Genomic DNA, 26,890 nt, shown 5'->3' with positions numbered 1-26,890 from the left:
ATGGAGAAAGCGCGGCCGCTGTGGGCCAACCCGCTGCAGTTCGTGTTCGCCTGCATCTCGTACGCCGTGGGCCTGGGCAACGTGTGGCGCTTCCCCTACCTGTGCCAGATGTACGGCGGAGGTGAGTGCGCCTCCGGGCGGCCGGCGCTCCCCGTGCGGAGGGGCGCTCAGTCCCCACCCCTGGAGGTGCGCGCCGGGACCGGCCCCACGTATTCCACCGGGGGCTCGGAGCGTGTTCGTGGGATTGCCCCGATTTGCAGAGCTGGGAAGGGGACCCAGGGGCAGCCGAGGCGCCCCCCACGCCCTCTGCAGCCCCAGCCCCACTCCAGGGGCGGCCAAGCCCCCTTACCGTACCCTGGTGGCCAGGCTCTCGGGAGGCTCGGGGGACACTATTTTGAGAGGTGGCAATAGTCTGAATTCTAATGAGTGTCGAAAGGGAGCAGGAAATTGCCTTGTTCAACAGAAACTCGTTACACTCTAGCTCCGAAACTTAGGTTCCCGCAGCGTGATTAGAAACTCAGGATAGAGGATCTTGAGCTATTTCTTTAGATTTCTTATGAAAAGATTGGTTTGGGTTTGGAACCTCAGAGGGCAGGAAGGCAAATCATTTCCTTCCTTCCTTCCTTCCTTCCTTCCTTCCTTCCTTCCTTCCTTCCTTCCTTCCTTCCTTTCTTTTTTTTTTTACAATTTTTTCTCTGAAGCATCACAGCATACTCACTAGGTAGACAGCACCATACACCACATTCTCTTAACGCCCAGAGAGCTGGGACACCTGTGCCAGGCCCCGGAACTCCGCGAAGGCCAAGGGCCTTTTGGAAGGCAAGGTGACGGTAGGGACTGAAGTTCAGCGTTTTTAAAAAATGTTTCTCTTAGTTGTTCCATTTCTAAAATTCTACCTGAAGGAAATATGAGGGTTCTGACAGAAGGTGGATGATACAGGATGGTCTCCATCTTTCAATAAAAGCAAAACACGGGACACTGCCGAGCCCTGCACTGAACGGGCCCCTGGCCCCTGGCTCGGGAAACGTGGACCGTCCATGCGGGGTGCTCCTCACAGCCATGAAGCCGGTGCTCCAGAAACTGTTATGCATTTTCTCATTTCATGCATTAGGTGGAGGGAGGGAAGTCAGAGTCCAGGCTGCATAGAATGAATGATCTCAGTTTAAAATATGCAGAGAAAAGAGAAGGAAAAAATATACCAGCCTGTTCACAGTAGTTAGTTGTCTGTGGGTGGTGTTGGCTTATCTTACAGGGTGTGTGTGTGTGTGTGTGTGTTGTGTGTAATGTCTTCTATAATCTGCATGGATTTTTTTTTCACCGTGAAGGACAATGAAAGATGTCAGGCCAAAGTATTTACAAAATTTAACCCATGTAAGAAGACTGAGACCTAAAACAGTGCTCCCCCTCTCTTGCCCCCACCACTCACAAAAACAAAACCTCAACAAAAAGGTTAATCCACAGAGGGGTGTTTTTTAAATAGTGCATTCTTTTTTTAAAAAATGAGATTTATCCTCTTTTTAAAAAATATATATTTTATTGATTTTTTACAGAGAGGAAGGGAGAGGGATAGAGAGTTAGAAGCATCAATGAGAGAGAAACATCGATCAGCTGCCTCCTGCACACCCCCTACTGGATATGTGCCCGAAACCAAGGTACATGCCCTTGACCGGAATCAAACCCGGGACCCTTGAGTCCGCAGGCCAACGCTCTATCAACTGAGCCAAACCGGTTAGGGCTAAATAGTGCATTCTTAATTCTAACTTTTTTTTTTAATGTTAAGGGCAAAAATACATCCTAATTATGTGAAGGGCGTGTGTGGCCATATGCCGTAACAGGACCCTAACTGCCTTTTGAAATAATTGTCAGGATGCGATTTCCCTGTCATTCTGTGTCGGCACACCTACCCGTGCTACCTTTGTCCTTTCCCAAACATCGGCCAGGTGAGCCTTGCTGTCACATGACTGTTCCATTCCTTGTTTCTAACAACACCATCACCTGGGTAGTCTGCAGGTGGACACAATAACGCTGAAGTAGAATAGATCTAAGGAGTTGCTGAGGGAAACCGCAAGACCTTGAGGACTCGGGAAAAGGAAAGGAAAAGACACTTGTGCCTGGGACAGAGTAGAGTAAGTTGGTTGGTAGCTAGAAAGATGGATGGGTGATGGTTGGCGAAGGGATGGACCTGGAGAAAGGATGGAAGGATGGAAGGATGGCTGGGTTGGGGGATGGACGGATATTGGTTGGGTGAGTGGCACCCTCTCAGGCTTTAGTGTCCATAGAAAAAGGACTGAGTGGTTTATCCTAGCACCGTGAACACCTAATTTGAACACCCAACACCTGCCCCGATGTCCACCTCATTTCCTGCCACCCATCTTCCAGCCCCTCCCCCAACTATACCGAACCACTCTCCCTGGGGCACGGCTACGCTGCGTGCACACTGCACGGGTATTTCCTCCTCGAGCTGCAGCTAGCCTGGGTCACTCCCAGGCCTCCCTGAGGCCAGGCCTCTCCCTGGCTGTCCCCCCCCCCCCCCCCGAAGGACTGCACCCTGTTCTAGAGTTTCTCTGCCTCCTACCGGCCCGTCTCTGTGAGGTGGCGGGGGTCGGAGGAGGCGCCAATAAATATTTGTTGGGTGAATGAGCAGGTTCGTTATGAAAAGCGCAGGGTCTGTGAGGTGGGGAGGCCGGTGGTTTTTCTGAGCCTTTTGCTGACAATCGTGTCGCCTATTAATTAATAGGTGATTTATGCCCCCCCCCCCCAACCCAGGCAGCTTACAGATCCATCCTTCACCTAAAGCTGAAGGGTAAACCAACCACCCTCTAAAAGGCTCCGAGTGTAACTTCCTTCCAAACAGAGCTGGGACCTCCCACCCCCAGTCAACAAAGAGCTTGTTGACCAGCCGAAGAGCCTCGCGGTGCCAAATACTTCCCCGAATAAAACGGATTAGGGGTTTGTGCCCCTTCCACGGGGAGGCTCCTTTCCTCCCGGCCCAGCACGAGGAATGTTAATTCTGCAGATGGCACGCCAGGTACCAACCACCTCTGTACAGCAGGCTGGCCCGGGGGCGGGGGAGGGGGTGCCGCTGCAGGAACCACACACAACCTCTTCTGGAAAAAGCCGGCAGGTCTTGGCGATCATGCCAAAGTCTAAGTTGTGCAGGAAGCGATCGAGATGCAAATGGGCTGCGTGCTAAGGTGCAGGGGAAAGGGCGCCAGCGGCTGGTGTTTATAGAAGCACGTGCTCCAACCGGGAAGAAACGTGGGGCCATGAGGATGGCGGTGTGGCTGGTGGAAATCCGGATTTTTTTTTTTCCCTCCTGAATATTCTCTGTGGGCTATTTGAACCATAAAGAGAGGGAATCAGAGGCCACCGGACCGGGCAGTAGGACAACAACACTCTTAAGCCTGGATGTCCCTCTCCAGTGCGTAGGATCTTGGTAAACCGCTGGACCCCACGCCCAGAGAGAGAGTCTGTCTCCGGTCTCCGCAGGAGGGCAGGATTCTGCATTTCCGACAAGCTCCCAGGTGGTGCCCATCAAAGCTGCTGGTCCACGGACCACCCTTTAGAGGAAGCCCCCCTCCTCGGCACCAGCTCCTGAGAACCAGGCAGTGGGGGGCTGGTAGGTGTTGGGACCACTGGCTTTGGTCGCGCAGGACCTACTTTGTAGCATTTGCTGATTACCGTGGTGTAAATGCTCCCACCGTGGCCCATTGCAGACTAGCCAAGTCACATCCTGGATGTGGGGTTGGGAAGAGATGGGCACAGCCAGCTCTCGTGAGCCAGGGTGAGCCGGCCCCGAGAGGGTGAGCCGGCCACAGCCTTTCAAGCCAGCACCCAGCCCGGAACTGAGCCACCGGGCTTTGTAGAGGACAGAGGTGTGTACGTGCAGGCAGAGGAGGAGTTTGGAAGCCTGAGGAAACTGCTCTGAGAGTGGTAGACTCTGATTTGTCTCTTCGTGGGTCTCAGAGAGAGAGAGCCAGGTGCGAGGGCTTGCGGAAGTCCGTTTTTTACAGAAGGAATTTCTCTTCTTGTGAGATTCTTGGGTTTAGCAAACAGATCAGGTACTGTGTGGGACAGTTAGGAAAATAAGTAGCAACATGCTCTAGAATAACGAATTTCTGTGTTTTGGAGTTACACATGTACTGCATCTCCGTGGTATAACATTTAGAAAATAGAAAAATGCAAATAAAATACAACACAGACATAAAATACAAAATCACCTGAAGTCAAATCTTCCATCCCCATTTATTAGGCCCCCTTATGTGCAATTTTTACCTCAAAAATGTGTGAGCTCTGTGTCTAGGTGTTAAATACGTTTTCATCACTTTACCTGGGACCAGTGAGCCCGCAGTAACACACGCAGGGAGATGTCCTGTGGGGCGTGCACGTGTTCCAGCCGCTGCGTAGGCGCGTCCTGTCTCCCCGTCCTCGTTCCCGATGGGAGATCCTTGGGCTTGCTGTCGGTGCCTCAGCGCGCCTCGTCTCATTTCCACTTCTCCGCCCTTTTCCTCTGGGCTGCAGGATCCTGGCTCAAGGCTGTATTCCTACTTTTCACCGTCATGTAATCTTGTTTCTTCTTGAATTGTCCTTTCTTCTTCATTGCCTGATGCTGTTCTATAAACAGTGTCCCCTTGACTCTTAGAGGCCAAGTTCTAGACATTTTCTACACAGTTCTTCTTCTTCTCCCTTTCTGAGGGCGGGGACACAAAGGAAAGTCAAAGTTCAAAGGTTTGTAGATAAAATAATAGTCCTCTATCAGCGTTAACTTTTTTATTGATTTTAGAGTCAGACAGACAGAGTCATCGATTTGTTATTCCACTTATCTATGCATTTATTGGTTGCTTCTTGTATGTGCCCTGACCGGAGATGGAACCTGCAACCTTGACATATCGGGACGATGCTCTAACAACTGATCTACCCGGCCAGGGCTCAGCGTTAATCCTTTTATTTTGCTGAGTGCACTGGGATTATGTGAGAGAATGTCCTTGTTTGTAGGAAATACACACTGAAGTATTAAAAAGAAGAAGAAAAGCCCAGCTTGTGTGACCCAGTGGTTGAGCGTCGACCTGTGAACCAGGAGGTTAAGGTTTCGGCTCCGGTCAGGGCACATGCCAGGGTTGCCAGCTCAATCCCCAGTAGGAGGCGTGCAGGAGGCAGCCAATCAATGCTTCTCTCTCATCATAGATGTTTCTCTCTCTTCCTTCCTCTCTGAAATCAATAAAAATTAAAAACAAAAACAAACAAACAAACAAAAACAGTGGCTGAAACCACAGTTAGTTATTTCTCACGGTTCTTGGGTGGGCTGCATGTTTCTCTGCTGGTCTGGCCGGGCCCCTCACACGTTGGAAGCCGGGGCCAAGTTGGCGGGGCCTCGGGGTGCCTGACAAGGTGGTCTCAGGCCGAGTTCCAGGAGAATGAAGGATCCTTCTCCCCACCTCCCATTGGACAGAGCAGGTCCAAGGCCAGCCAGATTCACAGGTGGGACGTGGGCTCCACTCCTCGTGGGAGCAGCCGCACGGAATGTGGCTGCGTGTCATCTACCACGCTATGTGCCCCAGGACACGTGGGAGCCAAGGCGCCTTCTCGGGCCTCTGTCCGCCTCTCCCTGACGCCAGGGTCCCCCAGAGCAGAGCCCGTGTCCGGACTTGCACACGCGGGAGCCCGGGGAACAGTCCCATGAGAAGTGGGTGGGGTAGTGGACTTGCTTTCAAACGGACTGCAAAACCACTTTCTCTTTTATCGACACATATTTTTTGCAGAAAATGTCGGGGTTTTCTGGTGTCCAGTTCTGTGAGTGATGACACCTGCGATGGTTGTGTTACCGTCGCCACAATCGTGCCCTTTACAGTCAATCCCACCCCACTCCCTGCTCCCCCCCCCCACCCCCCACCTCAGACCCGTTTTCTGACCCTGCGGGGTTGCTTTCTCCAGCGTGTCATAGACACGGAGTCCCACGGTGCGGAGCCTGGGTTCTGGCGGCTTTCCCTAGCACAGTGGTCGGCAAACTGCGGCTCGCGAGCCACATGCGGCTCTTTGGCCCCTTGAGTGTGGCTCTTCCACAAAATACCACGGCCTGGGCGAGTCTATTTTGAAGAAGTGGCATTAGAAGGAGTTTAAGTTTAAAAAAATTGGCTCTCAAAAGAAATTTCATTCGTTGTACTGTTGATATTTGGCTCTATTTTTTAAAAAAAATATATTTTATTGATTTTTTTACAGAGAGGAAGGGAGAGGGATAGAAAGCTAGAAACATCGATGAGAGAGAAACATCGACCAGCTGCCTCCTGCATGCCCCCTACCGGGGATGTGCCTGCAACCAAGGTACATGCCCTTGACCGGAATCGAACCTGGGACCTTTCAGTCCGCAGACTGATGCTCTATCCACAGAGCCAAACCGGTTTCGGCTATTTGGCTCTGTTGACTAATGAGTTTGCCGACCACTGGCCTAGCATAACGCTTCTCTGAGATGCTCCGGGCTGTCGGGAGCTGCAGTAGTTTGTTCCTTTTCGTCGCTGAGCAGTTACGTCTCCCGGGTGTGGATGTGCCGGCGTGTATTACCCGTTCACCCATAGGAGGGTAATCAGGCTGTTTCCAGTTTTCCACAGCTGTGACTAGAGCTGCTATCAACACCGAGTATAGGGGTTTGTGGGAATGTGAGTGTTGGTTTCTCTAGGACTGTCATTGTGGGGCCCTACAGTAAGTGTACGCTAATTTATAAGAAACGGCCACACCTGCTTCTCAGGCAGGCTGCAGCATTTTCCGTTTCCCCGGCAACTATGGGAGCTCTCAAATCCTCCCAGGCACTTGGTATTGGCTTTATTAAGTGGCTCGTGAATCCGACAGCATCCCGTCCAGCACGGGACGGGGGGCTCCCAGCATCTGCGAGTTGAGCCATTCTAACGGGTGTGCAGTGGCATCTCATTGGGGTTTGAATTTGCATCGTCCTAGTGAACGCTGATGTTGAGCATCTTTCCATGTACTATTTTGCCATTGAAATATTTTCTTTGGTAAAATGTCTACTCAATTTTTTTATTTTTTATTTTTGTACAGGGTTCCTTTCCTCTCTCATTATTGAGTTTTCAGAGTCCCTTCTATGTTCTAAATACAAAGTCTTTATTAGATATGTGTTCTGCAAATATTTTCTCCCAGTCTGTGGCTTGTCTTTTTATTCTATCACTGAGAAGAATTAAAAGGACGTCCCGTTTGTCAATATTTTCTTTCACAGGTAATGCTTTTGGTGTCGTCTCTAGGACACATTTTGATGTGGACTAACCTAAGATCAAAAAGATTTTCTGCCGTGTTTTCTTCTAGAAATTTTATAAAAGTCTTGAGTTATACATATAGGCCTACTAGAGGCCCAGTGCATGAAATTCATGCACAGGTAGGGTCCCTAGGGCTGGCCAGCGATCAGGGCCCATCCGGGCCTTCCAGCTGCCAGCTGGGGCCTTCCTTCATTCCACACCACCCCCTGGTGGTCAGTGCATGTCATCTCGAGCAATTGAACTCCTGGTCTTCTGGTTGAACTCCCGAGGGGACACTTTGCATATTAGGCTTTTATATATAAAGATGATGCATTTTGAGGCGTGGAGTTTTTTTGGCATACACTCTGAGATATTGAAGTTCGTTTTCTCTGCATATTGTTCTAGTTGTGTGTTTGGATATTTGTGGGCAGGATAATGGAGTCCCAGGCTCCCACCTGGGCACCAGGCCTGGGACTGCCCACCTCCATGGGCAGGGGGCTATGGGGCCAGCCCTGTCGCAGGGACAAGCTTTCCTGAACCTTGCTGTGAACATTTAACACCTTGAGCTTTTCTTGTAACCATGAGAGTCTGGATGCTGCTCCAAGCAGGTGTGTCAACACCACCTTATTGTCGGGATGCCCTGGGTGGGACCCCCGATGGACTCCTTGCTGGCGAGAGGAGCCTAGGCCGGTGCTGAGATGCCTTTCTGCAGGGCAGGAGGGGGAGCGGCCTGCAGCATCTTCAGGGCCCGGAAGTGAGAGGGCAGGGTTTGTTCTAGGCCCCAGAGTGGTACGGGCCCTGCACTCTCCCTTCTCTCTGCGGTGAGAGAGCCACGGGGGCTCTGCCTGGTCGTGTTCACTGCCATCTACTTCTGGGACTTATACCCGAGGAAATAACCACACACGTGGGCCAGGCTCTGTGCCGCAGCCAGGATTGGGATGGCAGAAAACTGGCCGTAGGCCAAGTGTCCAAGGACGATGAAATGAATTCTGGACCCGTTTTCCTAGTGGAATGTTGCAGCTACTAACGGGGTGACGGGGTGACACAGAGGTGCATGGTGTCGGGAGAGGGCCTGGCAGACCCCGGGGGGTTATAGGGCAGCACGCCCCCACAGTGGAGGCATTTTTTATGTTAGCTGCTTACGTAAGCAGGTGTGAATTTTGTTGTTTACCTTGAGCTTTCAGAGCCTGTTCCCCTGTAACCAGACCTTAAGCCCTGCACTGTAGCGTCAGGGTTTTTGTTATTCAGACCCTGCCCTCTTTCCCACTGGACCTTTTTCTCAGGTTCACAGCCACGGACCTGGGGGGAGGAATGGCCATGGCCGAAGGGCTGCGGAGAAGGAGGGGCGGGACCAACAGGAGAAGCAGTGGGTCAGGCACCTGCTTGGAAGGGGGATGGTGTCAGATGTGGTGACCCCCACACACAGGCTGCCTGCCGCTGTCCCTGTGTGGGGCAGTCGGGGGCGGGGTGGGGGGGGGCGGCGTCCATAGCTCCGTTCACTAGCTCCCCACTATCACCAAGGGTACGTGTCTGCAGATGGCTCCTTAGGAATCAGTGGGTGTAAAAGTTATTTTTAGTCAGTTTCATTAAAATGAAATTTCAGGCCCAGCTGGTATGCCTCAGTGGTTGAGCATTGACCCGTGAACCAAGAGGTCACCAGTTCGATTCCTGGTCAGGGCACATGCCCAGGTTGCAGGCTCAATCTCCAGTGTGAGGTGTGCGGGAGGCAGCTGATGGATGTTTCTATGTATCCTCCTCCCTTCCTCTCTCTCTAGAACCAATAAAAACATTTCTTTAATGAAATTTTAGGCTGAAGGTATAAAACATACACATAGAGGTGCTCTAAAAGGAGGTGGTAGCCAAGGCTCTGTCTGTTGGGGACCCCCTGGCCTCCCCACACAGACACCACAGCCCCTGCCTTATCTCTGAAATGTGAGGCCGGAGGACTATCTTGGGAGCTGGGCCATTAAGAGGCAGCTGACCTTCCTCTGTCCAGGTGATCCCTCCAGGGCAGGGAGCAGGGCGGCTCATCTCCCATCCACCCCACACAGGGCTGGCCTGGAGAAAGTGAAACAACTGTTCTGCACACCCTTCCTGGTGGGCACATCAGGGCTGCAAAACGCCGAAAGCGCTGGGTGGAAGGACGTGGGGATGATGTGCAAAATATTTAGCAACTCTGTGTGGCCGGCCCTGACTAACCATTAGTCACTACAATAGAGGACGGAATAGGGATTTCATTCTTTGTAAGCGACCGTATTTATAGCCACAATGCCATAGATGTGGTGAGTAATGGCCATTCTTTAACACATTGCGGACCAGTAGTTTTATTGCTAACCTTACACAGTGGCCAGATAAGTGATCGGCCACAAGCCTTAGAACAGAAAATGCGAGAATTCTCGTGATCCGTCCGCAATGTGTACAATACAAGACTGTCCATCATGCGTAGTTTACAGGTCCCTTAAGAGGTGTTCTCTGTAAGAGTCTGGATGTTCAAGATTCAACAGTCAAATACATCTTGGCAAGTCTCTTTTTACACAAACAGGTGGTTAGGTGATTTAGCCGCCTCAGTGATACAACATATTTATACTCTCACTGGAAGTGGAGCCAGCACTACATGAAAATTGGGAACCTATCAAATTCGTGAGTAATAACTATTACACCTCTTAGCAGTAAGAACTATTGTCCCCGTGCTGGTGGCGAGAATGGCACCAGGTGTTAGACCCTTGGGGTCAGACTGGACCTGGGCTCAGCAACCTCAGTACTTGAGTTCTGGCTAGGAAAGAATTCAGAGCCAAGACTCCAACTCTAAGAGAAAGTTTATTTAGAAGGTCACAGAGGTAGGAGAAGTGAATGGTAGAAGAAATGGGCTCAGGAAACAAGTTACAGAAGCAAAAGGGTCCTTGGGGCTTAGGAGAGAGGAAGGCAAAGGTGATGTGCCTGGGAGGTGGGGAGGTAGGAAGATGGAGAGGTGGGGAGGTGGGGAGGAGAGGAAGTGGGGAGGTGGAGAGGTGCAGAGGTGGAGAGGTGGGGAGGTGGGGAGGTGAGGAGAGGAGGAGGTGAGAGGGTGGGGAGGTGGGGAGGTGGAAGGTGGGGAGGTGAAAGGGTGTGGAGGTGAGGAGGTGGGGAAGTAGGGAGGTGGGGAGGTGAGGAGGTGGGGAAGTGGGAAGTAGGGAGGTGAGGAGGTGGGGAAGTGGGAAGTAGGGAGGTGGGGAGGTGAGGAGGTGGGGAAGTGGGAAGTAGGGAGGTGGGGAGGTGAGGAGGTGGGGAGGTGAGGAGGTGGGGAAGTGGGAAGTAGGGAGGTGAGAGGGTGAGGAGGTGGGGAGGTGAGGAGGTGGGGAAGTGGGAAGTAGGGAGGTGGGGAGGTGAGAGGGTGGGGAGATGGGGAGGTGGGAGGTGAGGAGGTGGGGAAGTGGGAAGTAGGGAGGTGGGGAAGTAGGGAGGTGGGGCGGTGGGGAGGTGAGAGGGTGGGGAAGTGGGAAGTAGGGAGGTGGAGAGGTGAGGAGGGGAGGAGGTGAGAGGGTGGGGAGGTGGGGAGGTGGAAGGTGGGGAGGTGAAAGGGTGGGGAGGTGAGGAGGTGGGGAAGTAGGGAGGTGGGGAGGTGAGGAGGTGGGGAAGTGGGAAGTAGGGAGGTGGGGAGGTGAGGAGGTGGGGAAGTGGGAAGTAGGGAGGTGAGGAGGTGGGGAAGTGGGAAGTAGGGAGGTGGGGAGGTGAGGAGGTGGGGAAGTGGGAAGTAGGGAGGTGGGGAGGTGAGGAGGTGGGGAGGTGAGGAGGTGGGGAAGTGGGAAGTAGGGAGGTGAGAGGGTGAGGAGGTGGGGAGGTGAGGAGGTGGGGAAGTGGGAAGTAGGGAGGTGGGGAGGTGAGAGGGTGGGGAGATGGGGAGGTGGGAGGTGAGGAAGTGGGAAGTAGGGAGGTGGGGAAGTAGGGAGGTGGGGCGGTGGGGAGGTGAGAGGGTGGGGAAGTGGGAAGTAGGGAGGTGAGAGGGTGAGGAGGTGGGGAGGTGAGGAGGTGGGGAAGTGGGAAGTAGGGAGGTGGGGAGGTGAGAGGGTGGGGAGATGGGGAGGTGGGAGGTGAGGAGGTGGGGAAGTGGGAAGTAGGGAGGTGGGGAAGTAGGGAGGTGGGGCGGTGGGGAGGTGAGAGGGTGGGGAGGTGGGGAGGTGGGAGGTGAGGAGGTGAGGAGGTGGGGAAGTGGGAAGTAGGGAGGTGGGGAGGTGAGGAGGTGGGGAGGTGAGGAGGTGGGGAAGTGGGAAGTAGGGAGGTGGGGAGGTGAGAGGGTGGGGAGATGGGGAGGTGGGAGGTGAGGAGGTGGGGAAGTGGGAAGTAGGGAGGTGGGGAAGTAGGGAGGTGGGGCGGTGGGGAGGTGAGAGGGTGGGGAAGTGGGAAGTAGGGAGGTGGAGAGGTGAGGAGGGGAGGAGGTGAGAGGGTGGGGAGGTGGGGAGGTGGGGAGGTGGGGAGGTGGGGAGGTGAGGAGGTGGGGAGGTGGGAGGTGGGGAGGTGGGGAGGTGAGGAGGTGAGGAGGTGAGGAGGTGGGGAAGTGGGAAGTAGGGAGGTGGGGAGGTGGGGAGGTGGGGAGTGGGAGGCGCTGGGGTGTGCTGGGGAGGGAGAGCTCTCCGGGCCCTCCATCCTAAGTACCTTTAAGGGAGGAGATTTTAGGGGAGGTCCCAGAGGTGGACCTCAGTAGAATATTCATCAGCTTTCCAGGTGTCCTTTAAGGTCTTGGGGTCTCAGCTGACTCCTCAGCTCAGGGGGAGGGAGTCCTTAGTCACTGCAGCGGGGCCTCTGGGCCTGGAGCGGAAGTACAACTGAGGCCTAGATGTTATCTCTGGGGAGGAAAGGTCAGGAGGGAGGAGAGTTTACCTGGGGGCGAGATTCCTGTGTTCCCAGTTTTACCCATTACTAGGCACCCGGGGCTTTCCACCCTCGTGACCTCTGCACCTGACTCATTGTCTTTGCTCTGCTCAGGTCTGCCTAACTGCCTCCCACATCATACTTGGATTTCAAACATTTTATCTTCTTTCAGATAAGAACACACACAAAAAACCCAACCCCCCCCCACCCCCGTAAAAAACATATACTTTTCTTAAAGACCACTTGCATTCCTCATTTGAAATATAATCAAACTGATGAAACTCTACATTTTCACCTTAAACACCAGTTAGTAAAATAATTCCAAGCACTGTTAATATGAGCTACAACGTTAGCCCAGCTACTTTAATGATGACAATTTCAGATTTCCCCGGCACGACAGCGCTACACTGAGCTGTCACTACCAAGTGAGAGAGAAAAACCACTAGCAAACACATGAGTTGGAGCCTTTGTTGTGATTTTTAAAGAATCTTTAGATAAACCATATTGATTAGAAGAGGTGGGTAGGAAAACCAATGTTTGCGTCGCACCCTCCCTGCCATGAACTGCCTCGAAGACACAGAGTTCCGACATTCTCGGTTAAATAGGCCACAAAGATTTTCACTGGCATGGCTGGGTGTCATCACCCAAGGATAGATGGCTGAAGAGATAGATGGATGGATGGATGGATGGATGGATGGGTGGATGGATGGGTGGATGATGGATGGATGAGAGGAATGACAGGTGGGAGAGTGTGAAGGCAGAAGGTGGAGGATGAGTGGAAAGACAGAAGGATGAATGGCCAAGTGGAGAGATGGGAGGGAGGGAGGGAGGGAGGAAGGAAGGAAGGAAGGAAGGAAGGAAGGAAGGAAGGAAGGAAGGAAGGAAGGAAAGGAGGGAGGGAGGGAGGAAGAAATGAAGGAAGGAAGGAAGGAAAGGAGGGAGGGAGGGAGGAAGGAAGAAATGAAGGAAGGGAGGAAGGAAGGAAGGAAGGAAAAGGAGGGAGGGAGGGAGAGAAGGAGGGAGGGAGGAAGGAGGGAAGGATGTTGGCAGGGAGGTTGGTGGTTGCGGAGTGCAGCCCATTGGTGACCTGGCTGTTGGCTCTGGACGCCCACAGGGAGCTTCCTGGTGCCCTACCTCATCATGCTCATCGTGGAGGGGATGCCGCTCCTGTACCTGGAACTGGCGGTTGGACAGCGCATGCGCCAGGGCAGCATCGGTGCCTGGAGGACCATCAGCCCCTACCTGAGCGGTGTTGGTAGGTGGTGCTCTCCAGCCCTCCCCCCCCCCCAGCCCGGGAGACCCCCTCCCTGTGTCCTGGGCAGCCCTGGTGGGGGTGGGAGCAAAGGGTAAGCACAAGGCCCAAGAGAGAGCCCTTGAGTGGGATGGGCAGACGGCCCAGGAGGGACTGACTGCCACAGAACAGGAGTGAGGAAGGGAGGAGGCACAGGTGGGGAACTGAGACCACATCGCTCCTCTGGACCGCAGGTTGCTAGTCTGTAGAGAGGAAACAGCTGCACGCCGGAGCTGTGCCTCAGTGTCCTCTGGGCACTGCCCCCTGCTGGCTGTGAATGGCACCCCCTCTCAGCGAGCACTGCTGTGTGCCAGGTGCTGGCCTGGAGAGCATAGGCTCATACATCAGCTCGTTTTAATCTTCTTCCCACCACTGAGGGGCTGTGGGGCTGTCATCAATATCTCCGCTGGACGGAAGCTGGGCACACGCCGCCCGGCTGCCTGCCCGCCCTGAGCCACCTGAGCCCGGGGCCTGGGCACCCTGGGGAGATGGTTAACCGGCCTTCACACCCTCCGGCTCCTGGGCTGCCTGCCTCTGCCAGCTGGAGGAACTTTGACCAGCGAAGCCCCTGCTCTGTGCTGCCAACGATCCCGCCCCAGACAGGATGCCATAGTGACATCCCAGGGGCAAGGAGGGCGTAGGCTTGTACGTGACTTTCTCAGGCGCGGGAGAAGTGTGCCCAGTGCCCTCACAAGTCATCCTCAAACCCGCACTGCCTCCCCCTCGTGCGTGGCTGTTAATGTTTAGCACGGAGGTGTGTGGTTTGACAGTCCGCCCGGGGAGCAATCCCAGAGGGCTCCCCCGAGGCATCATCGGCTGTGTACTAGAAAAGAGGCCAGATGTTCGTGCCAAACGGGGGGCTGGTGAATGTTTAACCACCAGCGCTCCAGGTGGGGTGCGGGAAGGCCTGCTGCGTAGCGTTTGCTGACACCGTGGTGTGAATACAACCCCGCGGCCAGCTTCAGACTCCTAATGAGATGTCCCGGAGCGAGGGGTTGGGCAGAGACGAGGGGTTGGGCAGAGACGCACACGGGGTGGGCGCCTGCAGACCCCGCTGGTTGTCAGGCATCCCTCTGCTCTGCTCTCCCCTCACTATCCCACTCCCACCCCAGACCTGACGGTGCGGGACAGCCTCCCTCCTGTCCCGTGCACCTGACACACCTCCTCACACCCCTGCTCCCTGCCACCCTGGGCGGGGATTGGCCCAGGTGACCTGACTCGGGTGAGCCAGGAGGGGGCAGCCACCATGTCTGCCTCTTCCCAGCCCGGGTCTCAGGCGAGCTCTTTCCCTTCTGTGAGGGGATAATGACGCCCACGGCACATACAGTTCTTAGCACAGCAGCTGGCACTCGGGGCTCCAAGAAATGACACGCCTCCTGTCCCAGGAGCCGGGAGAGAGAAGAGGGAAGAGGCTAACCCTTAACAGTGCTCACAGGGCCCTGGTCACGGGGAGCCCCACACACCTGCTGCGGAGGTTCTGCCAGCCCAGGGCGGTCACTGCAGGGGTGTCCTGGGCGCACGTGTGTGTAGGGGGGAGGGTAGGGGGGCTAGGGCTGTGGGTCAGGCGGGCGGGGACGGCCCCTCAGCGCCCTCTGCTTCCGACAGGCGTCGCCAGCGTGGTGGTGTCCTTCTTCCTGTCCATGTACTACAACGTCATCAACGCCTGGGCCTTCTGGTACCTCTTCCACTCCTTCCAGGTGAGGGGGCGGGGCCAGGGCGCGGGGCGGGGCCAGGGTGTGGGGCGGGGGCGGGGCCAGGGCGCGGGGCGGGGCCAGGGCGTGGGGCGGGGGCGGGGCCAGGGCGCGGGGCGGAGCAGGACAGGGAGGGGCAGGCGGCCACCAGGACAAGTGGGAGGTTGCTGGTCAGAGTCCTTTTCTTTTTTTTTTTTCTTTTTTAAAAAAATATATTTTTATTGATTTCAGAGAGGAAGGGAGAGGGATAGAGAGATAGAAACATCAATGATGAGAGAGAATCATTGATTGGCTGCCTCCTGCACGCCCCCTACTGGGGGGATCCAGTCCGCAATCCCAGCATGTGCCCTTGGCCAGAATCGAACCTGGGACCCTTTAGTCCACAGGCCGACGCTCTATCCACGGAGCCAAACCAGCTAGGGCTCTTTTTTCTTTTTTTTTTAAAATATATTTTTATTGATTTCAGAGAGGAAGGGAGAGGGAGAGAGAGAGGTAGCAGCATCAATGATGAGAGAGAATCATTGATCAGCTGCCTCCTGCACGCTCCCTACTGGGGATCGAGCTTGAAACCCGGGCATGTGCCCTGACAGGAATCGATCGGTGACCTCCTGGTTCATAGGTTGATGCTCAACCACTGAGCCATGCCAGCCGGGCTGCGGGGCAGAGTTCTGTTGTCGTAGGGGGTCTGGCCCTTGTCCGTTTGTGTACTCAGTCTCTCTGACCCACAGTAGAGTCAGGTGATCCTCAAAAAACACCATTAGGACTGTAAGGTGTGGAGCCCCTCGTGCACCCCCTCCCTGCCTCCCCCTCCTCCCTACCTCGCCCTCCACAAATCTGGCTGCCTTTGGGGCTCCCACCGCCTGCCCTTAGGGACCAGCTCCCTTCTCCTCCAAGAGCCCCGTGTGAGGACCACCTCCCGCCCTCCCCCCTGGCCTTCGCCTCAGCCCTCACCTCTCTGTGTGATGCTGTGTTGACCCCAGGACCCCCTGCCGTGGTCCGTCTGCCCCCTGAACGCCAACCGCACGGGCTTCGACGCGGAGTGTGAGCAGGCCTCCTCCACCAAGTACTTCTGGTACCGGAAGACCCTCAACATCTCGCCATCCATCCAGGACAGCGGCAGCCTGCAGTGGGAGCCCGCGCTCTGCCTCCTCCTGGCCTGGCTCGTGGTCTACCTGTGCATCCTGCGGGGCACCGAGTCCACCGGCAAGGTGGGGGCAAGGCGGGGGGGGGGGGGGAGGGTGCGGGGTGTGTGTGTGTGTGTGTGTGTGTGTGTGTGTCGGGGGGCCCAGGCTGTCTCCTGCCGGCGAGGGGCAGAGCTGGCTGGGGGAGGCGGGCGGTGCACTGGCACAAACCACCTGCCAGGTAACTATAAAGGTGGTCAGAGGTGCAGCCCTCAATCTCAAAACCAGGCCTTTCCGTCCCCTAAAAAGACGGGCATTTCTGGCCAGCCAGCCCACGGCCACCCTGCCCAGTAGCACCAAGCAACCAGACAGAGAGTTTTTCCTCCTTTAAAACCTTCGATGGTTCAAGATTTCCCGGAGACACCTGCCCTGCTCTCAGGCCTCGCTGCCCACGGGCACCGCCTAAGAGCTTTTGCCCCTCGGCCGTCTCAGTCCCCCCCCCGCCCCCCCCCCCCCCAGCAGAAGGTTCTGGTGATCAGCGAGGGGCAGCCTGAGCGCTGGGTTTTGAAATGCACACACGTTCATGTGATGGATATGTTTGAGGGCGGCCCCAATCCTTCCCGGAACGAGGTCAGGTTGAAGGGACGTGGAGGGCCGGGCCTCCGCTCCGGGTTCCTCTTCTCTGTGGAACCAGGGATTTCCTGGCACTTACGGGCCTGGCGACCACGTCCCACCACCCGTCTCCCAGCCCAGACGCAGGACCTGACCGAGACCCCATGCCTTTCCCGCTGTCCGCAGGCTGAGGCCGGACAGCGTGGGGTTTCCCGGGACAGCTGGCCTGCTGTGGGCAAACAGGGTCCTCTGGCCACATCCCCCCGAGGCTGACTCTGCCCTCTGGTGCCCGCAGGTGGTGTATTTCACCGCGTTGCTGCCCTACTGCGTGCTCATCATCTACCTGATCAGGGGCCTCACGCTCCACGGGGCCACCAACGGCCTGCTGTACATGTTCACCCCCAAGGTACGAGCCGGAGGGACGGGGCCTGAGGTGCCCCATCTTCCTGCCCCTTCCAGAGGGCGGAGAGGGCAAGACGGAGGGTGGGTGAACCCAGGAGGCTGATGGGAGCCCGCAGGCCGTGGGCGGGGATGGAGAACCTGCGGGTGCTGAGTCGCCCAAGCCCTGTGACTTCTGGGGCATTGCGTCTTCTGTCCACTCCTATCCTTGTCCTCACTGCCCCCCAGCGACTGCTGCCCTACATCTGGCCTCCTGGCCCCAGTCTCACCCCAGCCTCGCCTTCCAGCCTGTGGGCTAAGTTATCTGCCGTGAGCATCATCTTGGTTTCCCTTCGGGGCAAATCCACTCTCGGCAGGGGTTTCGGGGTCCCTCCCCAGGCCCCCACAGCCACTCGTCATGGTTGCCTTGAGGGCAGGACAGATTTTTCGTTTAGCAAATCTGGCCCCTGGAAACAAATGGCTGTGGTAGCAACACCCCCAAGACCCCACCCCCCACCCCCCACCCCCCCACACATTACCGGGGTTCAATCCAGACCTCAGGCCCCACCACCTCCATCTTGGGAGGCCCAGACCCGTACAGTGCCCGGCTCAAGCATCAGTGGCCAGGTTCCTTTTTAAGTGATTCACCCTACACTTTCCACTGCACACCTCCCCTGGGGAAAGAGCTGTGGGGACACAGCAGGAGGGATGTTTCATCTGCTAAGGAATGGGCGGGGCACTGGCCTGAGCCAGGAAAGCCCGTCTTCAGCCCCAGGCCCGGCTGTGCCAGGCAGGGTCCTCCAGGGCCTCCCTCCCTCCCCTGCCCAAGAAGTTGGGATCCCCCTCTCCGCTTCCCCCCCCACCCCCCCTGGCTCACAGCCCTGATCCCACTGGCTTCCAGCTGGAGCAGCTGGCCAACCCCAAGGCCTGGATCAACGCAGCCACCCAGATCTTCTTCTCACTCGGCTTGGGGTTCGGCAGCCTGATCGCCTTCGCCAGCTACAACGAGCCCTCCAACAACTGCCAGAAGCACGCCATCATCGTGTCCCTCATCAACAGCTCCACCTCCATATTCGCCAGCGTCGTGACCTTCTCCATCTACGGCTTCAAGGCCACCTTCAACTATGAGAGCTGCTTGAACAAGTAAGCCAGGCCTCGAGGGGCAGGCAAGTCTCCAAAGCTCGAGCTGAAGGGGCACTGGGAAGAGGCAGGTGCCAGGCATCAAGGTATAGAGAGCACCTGGGAAGGCACATGAGCATTTCTTTAATTATTGTCAGCTGAATCCAGTGGCATTGGCAGAGCCAAGTCCTGGAAACATGCCTTGCCATAGGCAGGTGTGTTGTCAGCCTGACCTCCAGCCCAGGCACCAGGGGGTGGGCTTCATTATCTAAATCCAGCCAAGCACCAGGAATGCATAGGACTCGGGCCCACCCAAGAATGCACATAATCTCCTTTGTCTTGACCTTTAGTAAAACTTCCTGGGTTTTGCTGTATAAAATAAACACACTGTATTGGCTCTGGGTCCCTGTCCCTCCATCAGAGGACAGTGGTCCCACCCGGCCCCAGCTTTTTCCTTCCATCTCTGTGGTGTCTGTCTCTTTCTTTCATTTTCTCAATCCCCAGCAGCCCCTACTCAGGAACCAGACCGCTCTCTAGCCGCGCTGGACGTGGAAATGAGAGAAATATGTTCACCAAGGGGTGTGGGGCACCAGGCACCCGCCTTGCAGTCCTCTATCCAGGGTTGAATGCAGGCTCCGCCCACCACCAGCCCAGCTGGAGGCCTGTGGCAGTCAGCGTGTGCCGGAGGGAGGGGCACCGTGTACTCAGAGCCCTCAGCACGCAGGGCATCCACACACAGCCTTCATTTCTTCAGCCCGTCTCCCCCAGAAGCAGCCGAGAGCTCCCTGGCTGAGCCGGGGAGATTCCAGAAGCTGCTCTGTGATCTTTCCCAAATGCGAGAAACACCCGCAGGCACGCTGTCCGACAGTCGGTCACTAGCCGCGAGGGGCTCCTGACAACGTTAAATGTCAATTTAACGCCTCCTTAGACGGACTTAGATTTTGATGTAAAATCAGTTCCTCGGGGCCGCCTGTGGCTCCTGGGGGCCACAGTGGATGGCAGGGACCTGGGACATTTCCCATCACAGACGTCCTGCCGGACAGAGCCGGCCAGCGGTCACAGAGCCGGCTGTGCGGCTGGTTCCTCTTGTCACCACTGTTCCTATGCGAGGCTTCTTCAGAGCCGCTCTAAATACCTTGCCCTTTAAAAGGTCAGCAATTGCCCGGCCAGCATGGCTCAGTGGTTGAGCGTCCACCTATGAACCAGGAGGTCAGGGTTCGATTCCCGAATTGTGGACTCGATCCCCATTGTGGGGCATGCAGGGGGCAGCAGATCAATGATTTTTCTCTCACCATTGACGTCTCTCTCTCTCTCCCTCTCCCTTCCTCTCTGAAATCAATACAAATATATTTTTAAAAATAAATAAAAGGTTGGCAATCAACAGATTCCGCTGGTGAGGACCTCACCTAGTCAGAGAAGAGGAGGCGGTGGCGGGGTGGGAGGCCGGGAACAGTGTGAGCCCAGCAGGCGGGGACAGCGGCCTTTCCGATCGCGGAGGTCAGTCTCGTGCTCTGTCCGCAGGGTGATTCTGCTGCTGACCAATTCTTTCGACCTGGAAGATGGCTTCTTGACAGCCAGCAACCTGGAGCAGGTGAAGGGCTACCTGGCATCGACCTACCCCGGCCAATACAGCAAGGTGTTCCCGCTGATTAAAAACTGCAGCTTGGAGGCAGAGCTGGACACGGTAAGGCCCTGGCAGGAGTTCTCCTCCCTCCGCCTCTTCCAGGAGAAGGGAGAACGGACCCCCCGCCCCCCTTCCCCGGCTGCTGCCCGGGGACACTGGTCCCTTTGGGTCCTCCCTGCCCCTTTTTCCTTTTCCTTTTAAATGTTAAAAAGGCAGAAAGGACAAAGAACCGTATAACCGGCACCCATGTGTCTAGCAGCCTGAAAGAACAATTGTAAACATTTGTCACTTGGGGCTCAGATGAGGGGGGGCTGGTCTGCAGGTGGGAGAGCCAGCTCCGAGGCCCCCCACAGCTTAGCGTCGGGTGTGTCCGAGGAGCTGTGCGTCCCTCGGCGGCGTGTGACTGGGGTCTTGTCCCCGGGGGCAGGCCGTCCAGGGCACCGGCCTGGCTTTCATCGTCTACACGGAGGCCATCAAGAACATGGAGGTGTCCCAGCTGTGGTCGGTGCTGTACTTCTTCATGCTGCTCATGCTGGGGATCGGGAGCATGCTGGGCAACACGGCCGCCATCCTCACGCCGCTGACCGACAGCAAGGCCATCTCCCGCCACCTGCCCAAGGAGGCCATCTCCGGTGAGCGGCGGGCGGGGAGGAGGCGGGACTCGGGGAGGGCGGACGGCGGGGACCAGCAGGTGGATGGGCTCCTCGGGGGGGCCGTGTGCCCGTTGAGGTGGCCACGGGGCTGCAGCCACCTCATGGGAGTCCTGCCTTCACCGTCTCCCCCCGCTGGGCAGGCGGATGCCAGGAACCAAGGGGCACGTGTCAATCACCCCATGCTTCTGGCTCTCCACCCCAGGGGGACGGGAAGTGGCCACCCCGACTTTGGGAAAAGGCCAAGCTCCCCAACCTGGCACCCAGAGCTCCCAGGCCGGGAGAGACGCTGCTTTTGTCCTTGTTTAATGGAGGCATAACCGCTGGGGCGTGTACATTCCTTAAGCACAAACTCAATGAACTTGGCGTATGTATCCATCCGCCCAAGTAACCACCACCGACCGAGGCCAAGTCCCCTCTGGTCTCACTGCCACCGTTTCATGTTTGTTCCCCCCTTTGTTGGGCTCCATGTACATGAAATCACACGTGTGTGCTCTGTGTGTGCGGTCTACACCCAAACTCTAGGAGACCCACCCACACTGTCCCTCTCCTGCCTGGGTGATAAGCCATTGTAAGAGCAGACACCCCATCTCTCTACCATTCTGCCCTTGGCAGACAGCAGGGTTTTAAGGAAAGAACCTGCTCTTCCAGTCACTCCGCCTCCCCTCTGCTCCGCCCCAGCCCTGTGCACTCACCCCTGCCCTTACGACACCGTCCACAACGTCCCTCCTCCCAGCCCAGGTCTGTAAAGTCCTGCCCACCCTTGGTCAGCGCCCCCCGCACTGAGCGTGCTGTTAGCTGCTGGCCACACGAACCCCCTCTCCTGTGTGACCCCTCAGGCTGGGGCTCGGTGGCTGGTGGGATGTGGGGTAGCAGTGGAATGGCAAGAGGGAGCTTTAGGTCCAATACTTCGTGGGGTGCCCAAGAGAGGCGGCCGAAGGAGACCCGGACCAGAACCCAGATTCCGGAGGCAGAGGGGCCCTGGCTTCCCCGTCTGCACAAGGGGGCTCCTGATACCTGCCTCCGAAGCTTAAGTGCTCCATGCGTGGCAAGTGCCTGGGCCGCGGTGGGAGCTGTGTAAATGCTCGGCTCTCCCCTTCTCCCCACACCCCTCTGGTCAGACACGACTCCTCTAGGAAGTCCCCAGAGGGTCGCCCCGCAGCTCACATCTCCAGCCCCAGTTCACAGCCTGGGCGAGGTCCCTGGGGAGGCCACAATGTCCTCTTTTCCATTGAGCTGGTGCCCCCTGCAGGACAAATCTGTGAATTACCACCGATGCTGCCCGCTGACGCTCCTTGGGACACCTTCTCCCAACCCCCACCCCCACCCCCAAAACACACACACACACACACACACACACACACACTCAGAGAGACCAACCCGCGTGGCTGAGCCCATCAGCCAGAGTCCCCGGGCGCCCAGGCCCTGCTGGAGCAGGTGCGGTGCAGGCAGGTGAGCCGTGTCTTGGCGCAGGTCTGGTGTGCCTCATCAACTGCGCTGTGGGCCTGGTGTTCACCTTGGAGGCCGGCAACTACTGGTTCGACATCTTCAACGACTACGCAGCCACGCTGTCCCTGCTGCTCATCGTGCTGGTGGAGACGGTGGCCGTGTGCTACGTGTACGGGCTGAGGAGGTGAGACCCCCCCCCCCCCCGACTGCTGGGCACGCTCACCCACAGGAAACAACCCGCTCAGCGGCATGGCGCGCTCCTTTAAGCTTGGCATCTTCCAGGGCTCTCATCTTGCCCCAGATCTCAGCTAATCCTCTGCCTCACTTCCCCTCAGCTGGCTTCAACCTTCATCTTCCCGATTTCCTGTGCTTCTACTTTCTATTAAAGGACATTGGCCCCCTTGGCCCGGCTGAACCCCAACGGCTCCCGGGGCTCCGGGCACTGGCTGTTCTGACCCTTGGCCGACACCAGCATTTTTTAAATATATATTTTTATTGATTTCAGAGAGGAAGGGAGAGGGAGAAATAGAAACATCAATGATGAGCATCATTGATCACCTGCCTCCTGCACGCCCCCTACTGGGGATGGAGCCCGCAACCCAGGGCATGTGCCCTTGACTGGACTCGAACCGGGATCTTTCAGTCCGCAGGCTGACGCTCTATCCACTGAGCCAAACCAGCTAAGGCGGAAACCAGCATTTTTCAAGCTCGCTGACCAAAGTCCAGTTGATGACTCAGACCTTGAAGTCTGGCAGATTCGGGATGTATGGTTCTCAGCCCTGGCACAGCGCAGCCCTGGTGCTGGGATGTGTGGCCGGGCTGAGAACCACGGGTCTGGAGCAGTTTTCAGACCTGGGCGTGCACCTAGCCCCTGGGGACCCCCCACCCCCGTCCTCATCCCCAGGGTGCTGATTAGGTGGGTCCAGGTGGGGCTCTAGCTGCAGGTGAGTCTGGTCCCAGAGTGGTAGCATCAGGGAGCTTGGGAGAATGCAGGATCTCGCCCTAGCTGGTTTGGCTCAGTGGATAGAGCGTAGGCCTGTGGACTGAAGGGTCCCAGTTTTGATTCCAGTCAAGGGCACATGCCTGGGTTGTGGGCTAGGTTGTTGATAGGGGGTGTGCAGGAGGCAGCCGATCATTGATGTTTCTATCTCTCTCCCTTTCTCTCTGAAAGCAATAAAAATGTATATTTTTAAAAAAAAGAATGCAGGGTCTCAGGCCCCCAAACCCCTGAGTCAGATCCATATTTTGGCACATCCAGGGGGTCGAGGCCCATTACGTTCTGGGAACTGCTGCTCGAATGAGAGCCTGCTCAGAGGGGCTATACCACGTTGTCCCCACCCCAGTCTTCTATCATCTTCCCAACTGATCTGGAGGCGGGTCAGGGGACCAGCTGGGACAGTCCAGGAGCCAGGCCCCGGTGCTGAGTGTCCCACTGTGCCCTTGGAAGCCATTCTGAGGGATTTTCACTACCAAATTAGTCCAGGACATAAATTAAAGCCAGTAGGGTTGCCGTAGGATTTCTCAGACCCTTGAAGACAATTGTGAATCTCAAAGAGGGGGTTGTAATTTGAATATTTCCAAACTTTTGTAGTCAAGGAATGCCTTTTTATCGGCCCATACTCCTCCCCCACAGCTAGTAACATTGTGAGGACTTTAGTGTTAGAATCACCCCGTTTTCCCAGGAAAGGTTTCCTGGGACATTGGGGCTTTTTCAGTGCTAAACCCAGGTAAGTTCTGGGTAAACTGGGACAAATTGGTCATCTAGGAAATGCCCAGAGGAACAGAACCGAGGGCCCACTGGAGGCACTGGAGAGGGGTGTTGGTAAATGGCCCGAAGGAGGGAGAAACCAAAGGTGCCCTGGGGATTTCGTAAGCAGCCAGATCTGGGAATGACCAGCAGAGGGCAGTCTTTCCGCTTGCACGGGGAGGGGACGGGGGCGGGGGCGGGGGGAGGCTGCGCCATCTAGTGGCCACTTTGCAATAGTGCCATGCGGCCTTTCTGCAGCTCTCCCCACGTTTCTCTATTTAGGAAAGTGGAGGGCGGGGGGGGGGTAACGGGACAAGAGAACCCAACACTTTCTGCCATGTGTGGGCTTGAAAATCCCAGGGTTCACATTATGCACACGAGTCTTCGTGGCCTAGAGCCTAAGGTCTGGCTAGGTCAGCGGCCACACACGGGCAGGTAGAAGCTCATGGGACAGGCCAGGGGTGGAAGAGAGGCCGTGGCTGTGGTTGCACCTGGTGACAGCCTCACTCCGCCCCAACCCCGCCCCTCCTTCAGGGCTGCCTCTCCCGTCGTGGGGAGCGGTTTTAAAGCCCTTGGACTAGGTCAGCCCCAACCTGGAGCCCCCCCAACAAGTCGCAGGTGCCTTCCCCTGTGAAATGAGGAGATGGCTGGGTCAGCATTTCCCAAAGTGCCGAAGATCCTTTTCGTACTTACTTGTGTGCATATTAAAAATACACGATCAGCCTATCAAACCCACAAAAGAATGGATGCTGTTATGCTATTGCTAAACTTAGGCAAAAGAGTCCATTTGAAGGAAAGGAAAGGAAAGACAGTCTGCAGACACGATTGAACACAGTGGCGGTCTTCGGGCAGCTACACCTGGGCGGCTCCAACCGCCAGGCCATGACCCTTCAGTCCCAAGTCTGGCTCTCTGTCCGCCCCAGAAAACCTGCTGTGGTTTCAGGGGACAAAAGAGATTCCCCTCTGGGGTGTTTGTAATGGGGAGTAGAGTCGCTGGCAGACCCCAAGCCAGGAGGGGTGGGACAGAGCTGCCCTGGGGGTCCCCTGGCATTGAGGCTGGCTGGACCCATGTCCCAGGCTCTGTTCCCACTGCAGCTGGGAGTTGCCCTCTGGTTTACGCCAGCCTCCATCTGAAGGTCAGCACCAGAAAGATGTCTCCTGACGTCCACTTCTCTGTGGGTGATCGCTTTGCACCCCGCTCTGTGTCAGCCTCAGCCCTTCTCCCCATTCCATCCCCAGAAGGAGTCAGGGAGGGAGGTCCCGTGTTTGTGTTCAAATCTCAGTGGAGCCAGAACAGAATCTCCCTAAGCGAACCGGGATGTGCAAGCTGGGCTCCCCCCTTGCTCCAGCAGCGTGGCTAATCCAGACTTTCTCTCCCGTTTTCCAAGCAGATTTGAAAGTGACCTTCAGGCCATGACTGGCCGCACTCTGAGCTGGTACTGGAAGATCATGTGGGCTGGCGTGAGCCCGCTGCTCATCATCAGCCTCCTGCTCTTCTACCTGAGCGACTACATCCTCACGGGGACCCTGCAGTACCAAGCCTGGGACGCCTCCCAGGTACCTGCCCTGCTGGGGCCCCAAGCTGCCTCGAGAGCACAGGCCTTAGTTTTCTGAAACCGAGGATTTCCTGCCTTGGTGTGGGCAGGTCATTGGCCACAACAGGGCAACATCACCCAGGTACTTCAAAGCTCAGCACACAGCCGCACGCATTGGCCCCACTTCAAGTGCTCAGCAACCACTTGTGTCTGGTATCCGGACCTGGCTCATTTCTATCAGCCCAGAAAGTTCTACTGGACTGTGCTGGGCTAAGGGCCAACCCCCACGTCCAGCTGCCCTGCCCGGCGTCTCAAACATAACCACGTGCTGTTATTCTTTTTCTTTTAAATATATATTTTTTATTGATTTCAGAGAGGAAGGGAGAGGGGGAGAGAGAGAGAAATATCCATGATGAGAGAGAATCATTGATTGGCTGCCTCCTGCGTGCCCCACACTGGGGATCAACTCCGCAACCCACGGATGCTAACACTGAGTCACACCAGCCAATCGATTAGTCTTTAGGGGTTACTCTTTAGCAAAAGCTCCAAACAATGGCTATGCAGGCACTGAAGTACAGGGAAGAGAAAGATGACAAGGAGAGTTAGTCTCCCCAGCACCCTTGTTAGTGAGCCGGCGGGGCGAGCGGAGGGCGGGGCGAGCGGAGGGCGGGGCGAGCGGAGGGCGGGGCGAGCGGAGGGCGGGGCGAGCGGAGGGCGGGGCGAGCGGAGGGCGGGGCGAGCGGAGGGCGGGGCGAGCGGAGGGCGGGGCGAGCGGAGGGCGGGGCGAGCGGAGGGCGGGGCGAGCGGAGGGCGGGGCGAGCGGAGGGCGGGGCGAGCGGAGGGCGGGGCGAGCGGAGGGCGGGGCGAGCGGAGGGCGGGGCCAACGGAGGGCGGGGCCAACGGAGGGCGGGGCCAACGGAGGGCGGGGCCAACGGAGGGCGGGGCCAACGGAGGGCGGGGCCAACGGAGGGCGGGGCGAGCGGAGGGCGGGGCCAACGGAGGGCGGGGCGAGCGGAGGGCGGGGCCAACGGAGGGCGGGGCCTGGAAGGGCCTCTTGTGCCCTGGAAGGGTTCCACCTGGGCAGGTTCTTTGGGCTGAGCTCTGCTTCTCCCTTCAGGGCCAGCTTGTGACCAAGGACTACCCCGCGTACGCGCTGGCCGTCATCGGGCTGCTCGTGGCCTCCTCCACCATGTGCATCCCACTGGTGGCCCTGGGGACTTTCGTCTTGCGCCGCCTCAGGCGGGGAGACCCAGCGCCCGTGGCCTGAGGACCGGCTCCTGAGGCCGCCGCCCACTTTCACGCTATTAGTTCCAGGTGGAGCCTCCGCGGCCGCTTTGCAAGTATTTACTCCGGAAGCACCGAGCGCGTCGCCTTCCGGCGCCTAGAAAGAGCTAGAAGGTGTGGAGGAGGAAGACCCCCTCGGGCACCGAGCGCCCCTCTGCCCCGAGGTCGCAGCTGTCTCCCTGTCGCCAGAGGGGCAGGTGCTCAGGGCCAGGCTCGAGGCCAGCGGCCTCCTTGGTTCTCGGAAAGGCCTAGAATTATTAGCGCACACTGTGAGCTGACTTTTGACTACCATTTTTATGGAATAAA

At 56.8% G+C, this 26,890-nt stretch overlaps 1 protein-coding gene across 5 annotated transcripts; it reads left to right on the top strand.

Moving 5' to 3' along the window:
- SLC6A20 (solute carrier family 6 member 20) lies at positions 1–26,890 on the top strand. Of its 5 annotated transcripts, none has more exons than XM_054729766.1 (11): positions 1–121; positions 13,198–13,338; positions 14,980–15,071; positions 16,046–16,273; positions 17,094–17,204; positions 18,078–18,319; positions 19,817–19,979; positions 20,347–20,551; positions 22,043–22,202; positions 25,157–25,322; positions 26,418–26,890. In XM_054729766.1, exons 1-11 carry the CDS (start codon positions 1–3, stop codon positions 26,565–26,567), a joined length of 1,779 nt encoding a protein of 592 aa, XP_054585741.1. In that variant the 3' UTR covers positions 26,568–26,890. The 5 variants fall into 5 exon arrangements, with proteins under 5 accessions (XP_054585741.1, XP_054585740.1, XP_054585743.1 ...); XM_054729765.1 differs by having other exon boundaries at positions 17,094–17,224; positions 18,056–18,319; XM_054729768.1 differs by lacking the exon at positions 26,418–26,890 and adding an exon at positions 25,674–25,730.

Source organism: Eptesicus fuscus, chromosome 18, assembly GCF_027574615.1.
Source record: "Eptesicus fuscus isolate TK198812 chromosome 18, DD_ASM_mEF_20220401, whole genome shotgun sequence".
NCBI lineage: Eukaryota > Metazoa > Chordata > Mammalia > Chiroptera > Vespertilionidae > Eptesicus > Eptesicus fuscus.
The sequence above is the reverse complement of the archived record's forward strand: the minus strand, read 5'-3'. Positions and strand labels throughout refer to the sequence as shown.

Coding starts and splice junctions, on each gene's coding strand:
- SLC6A20 (XM_054729765.1), top strand. CDS start 1: ATGGAGAAAGCGCGGCCGCTGTGGGCCAACCCGCTGCAGTTCGTGTTC. Junction 13,339..14,979: donor CCCCTACCTGAGCGGTGTTG/GTAGGTGGTGCT, acceptor TGCTTCCGACAG/GCGTCGCCAGCGTGGTGGTG. Junction 22,203..25,156: donor TACGTGTACGGGCTGAGGAG/GTGAGACCCCCC, acceptor TTTTCCAAGCAG/ATTTGAAAGTGACCTTCAGG.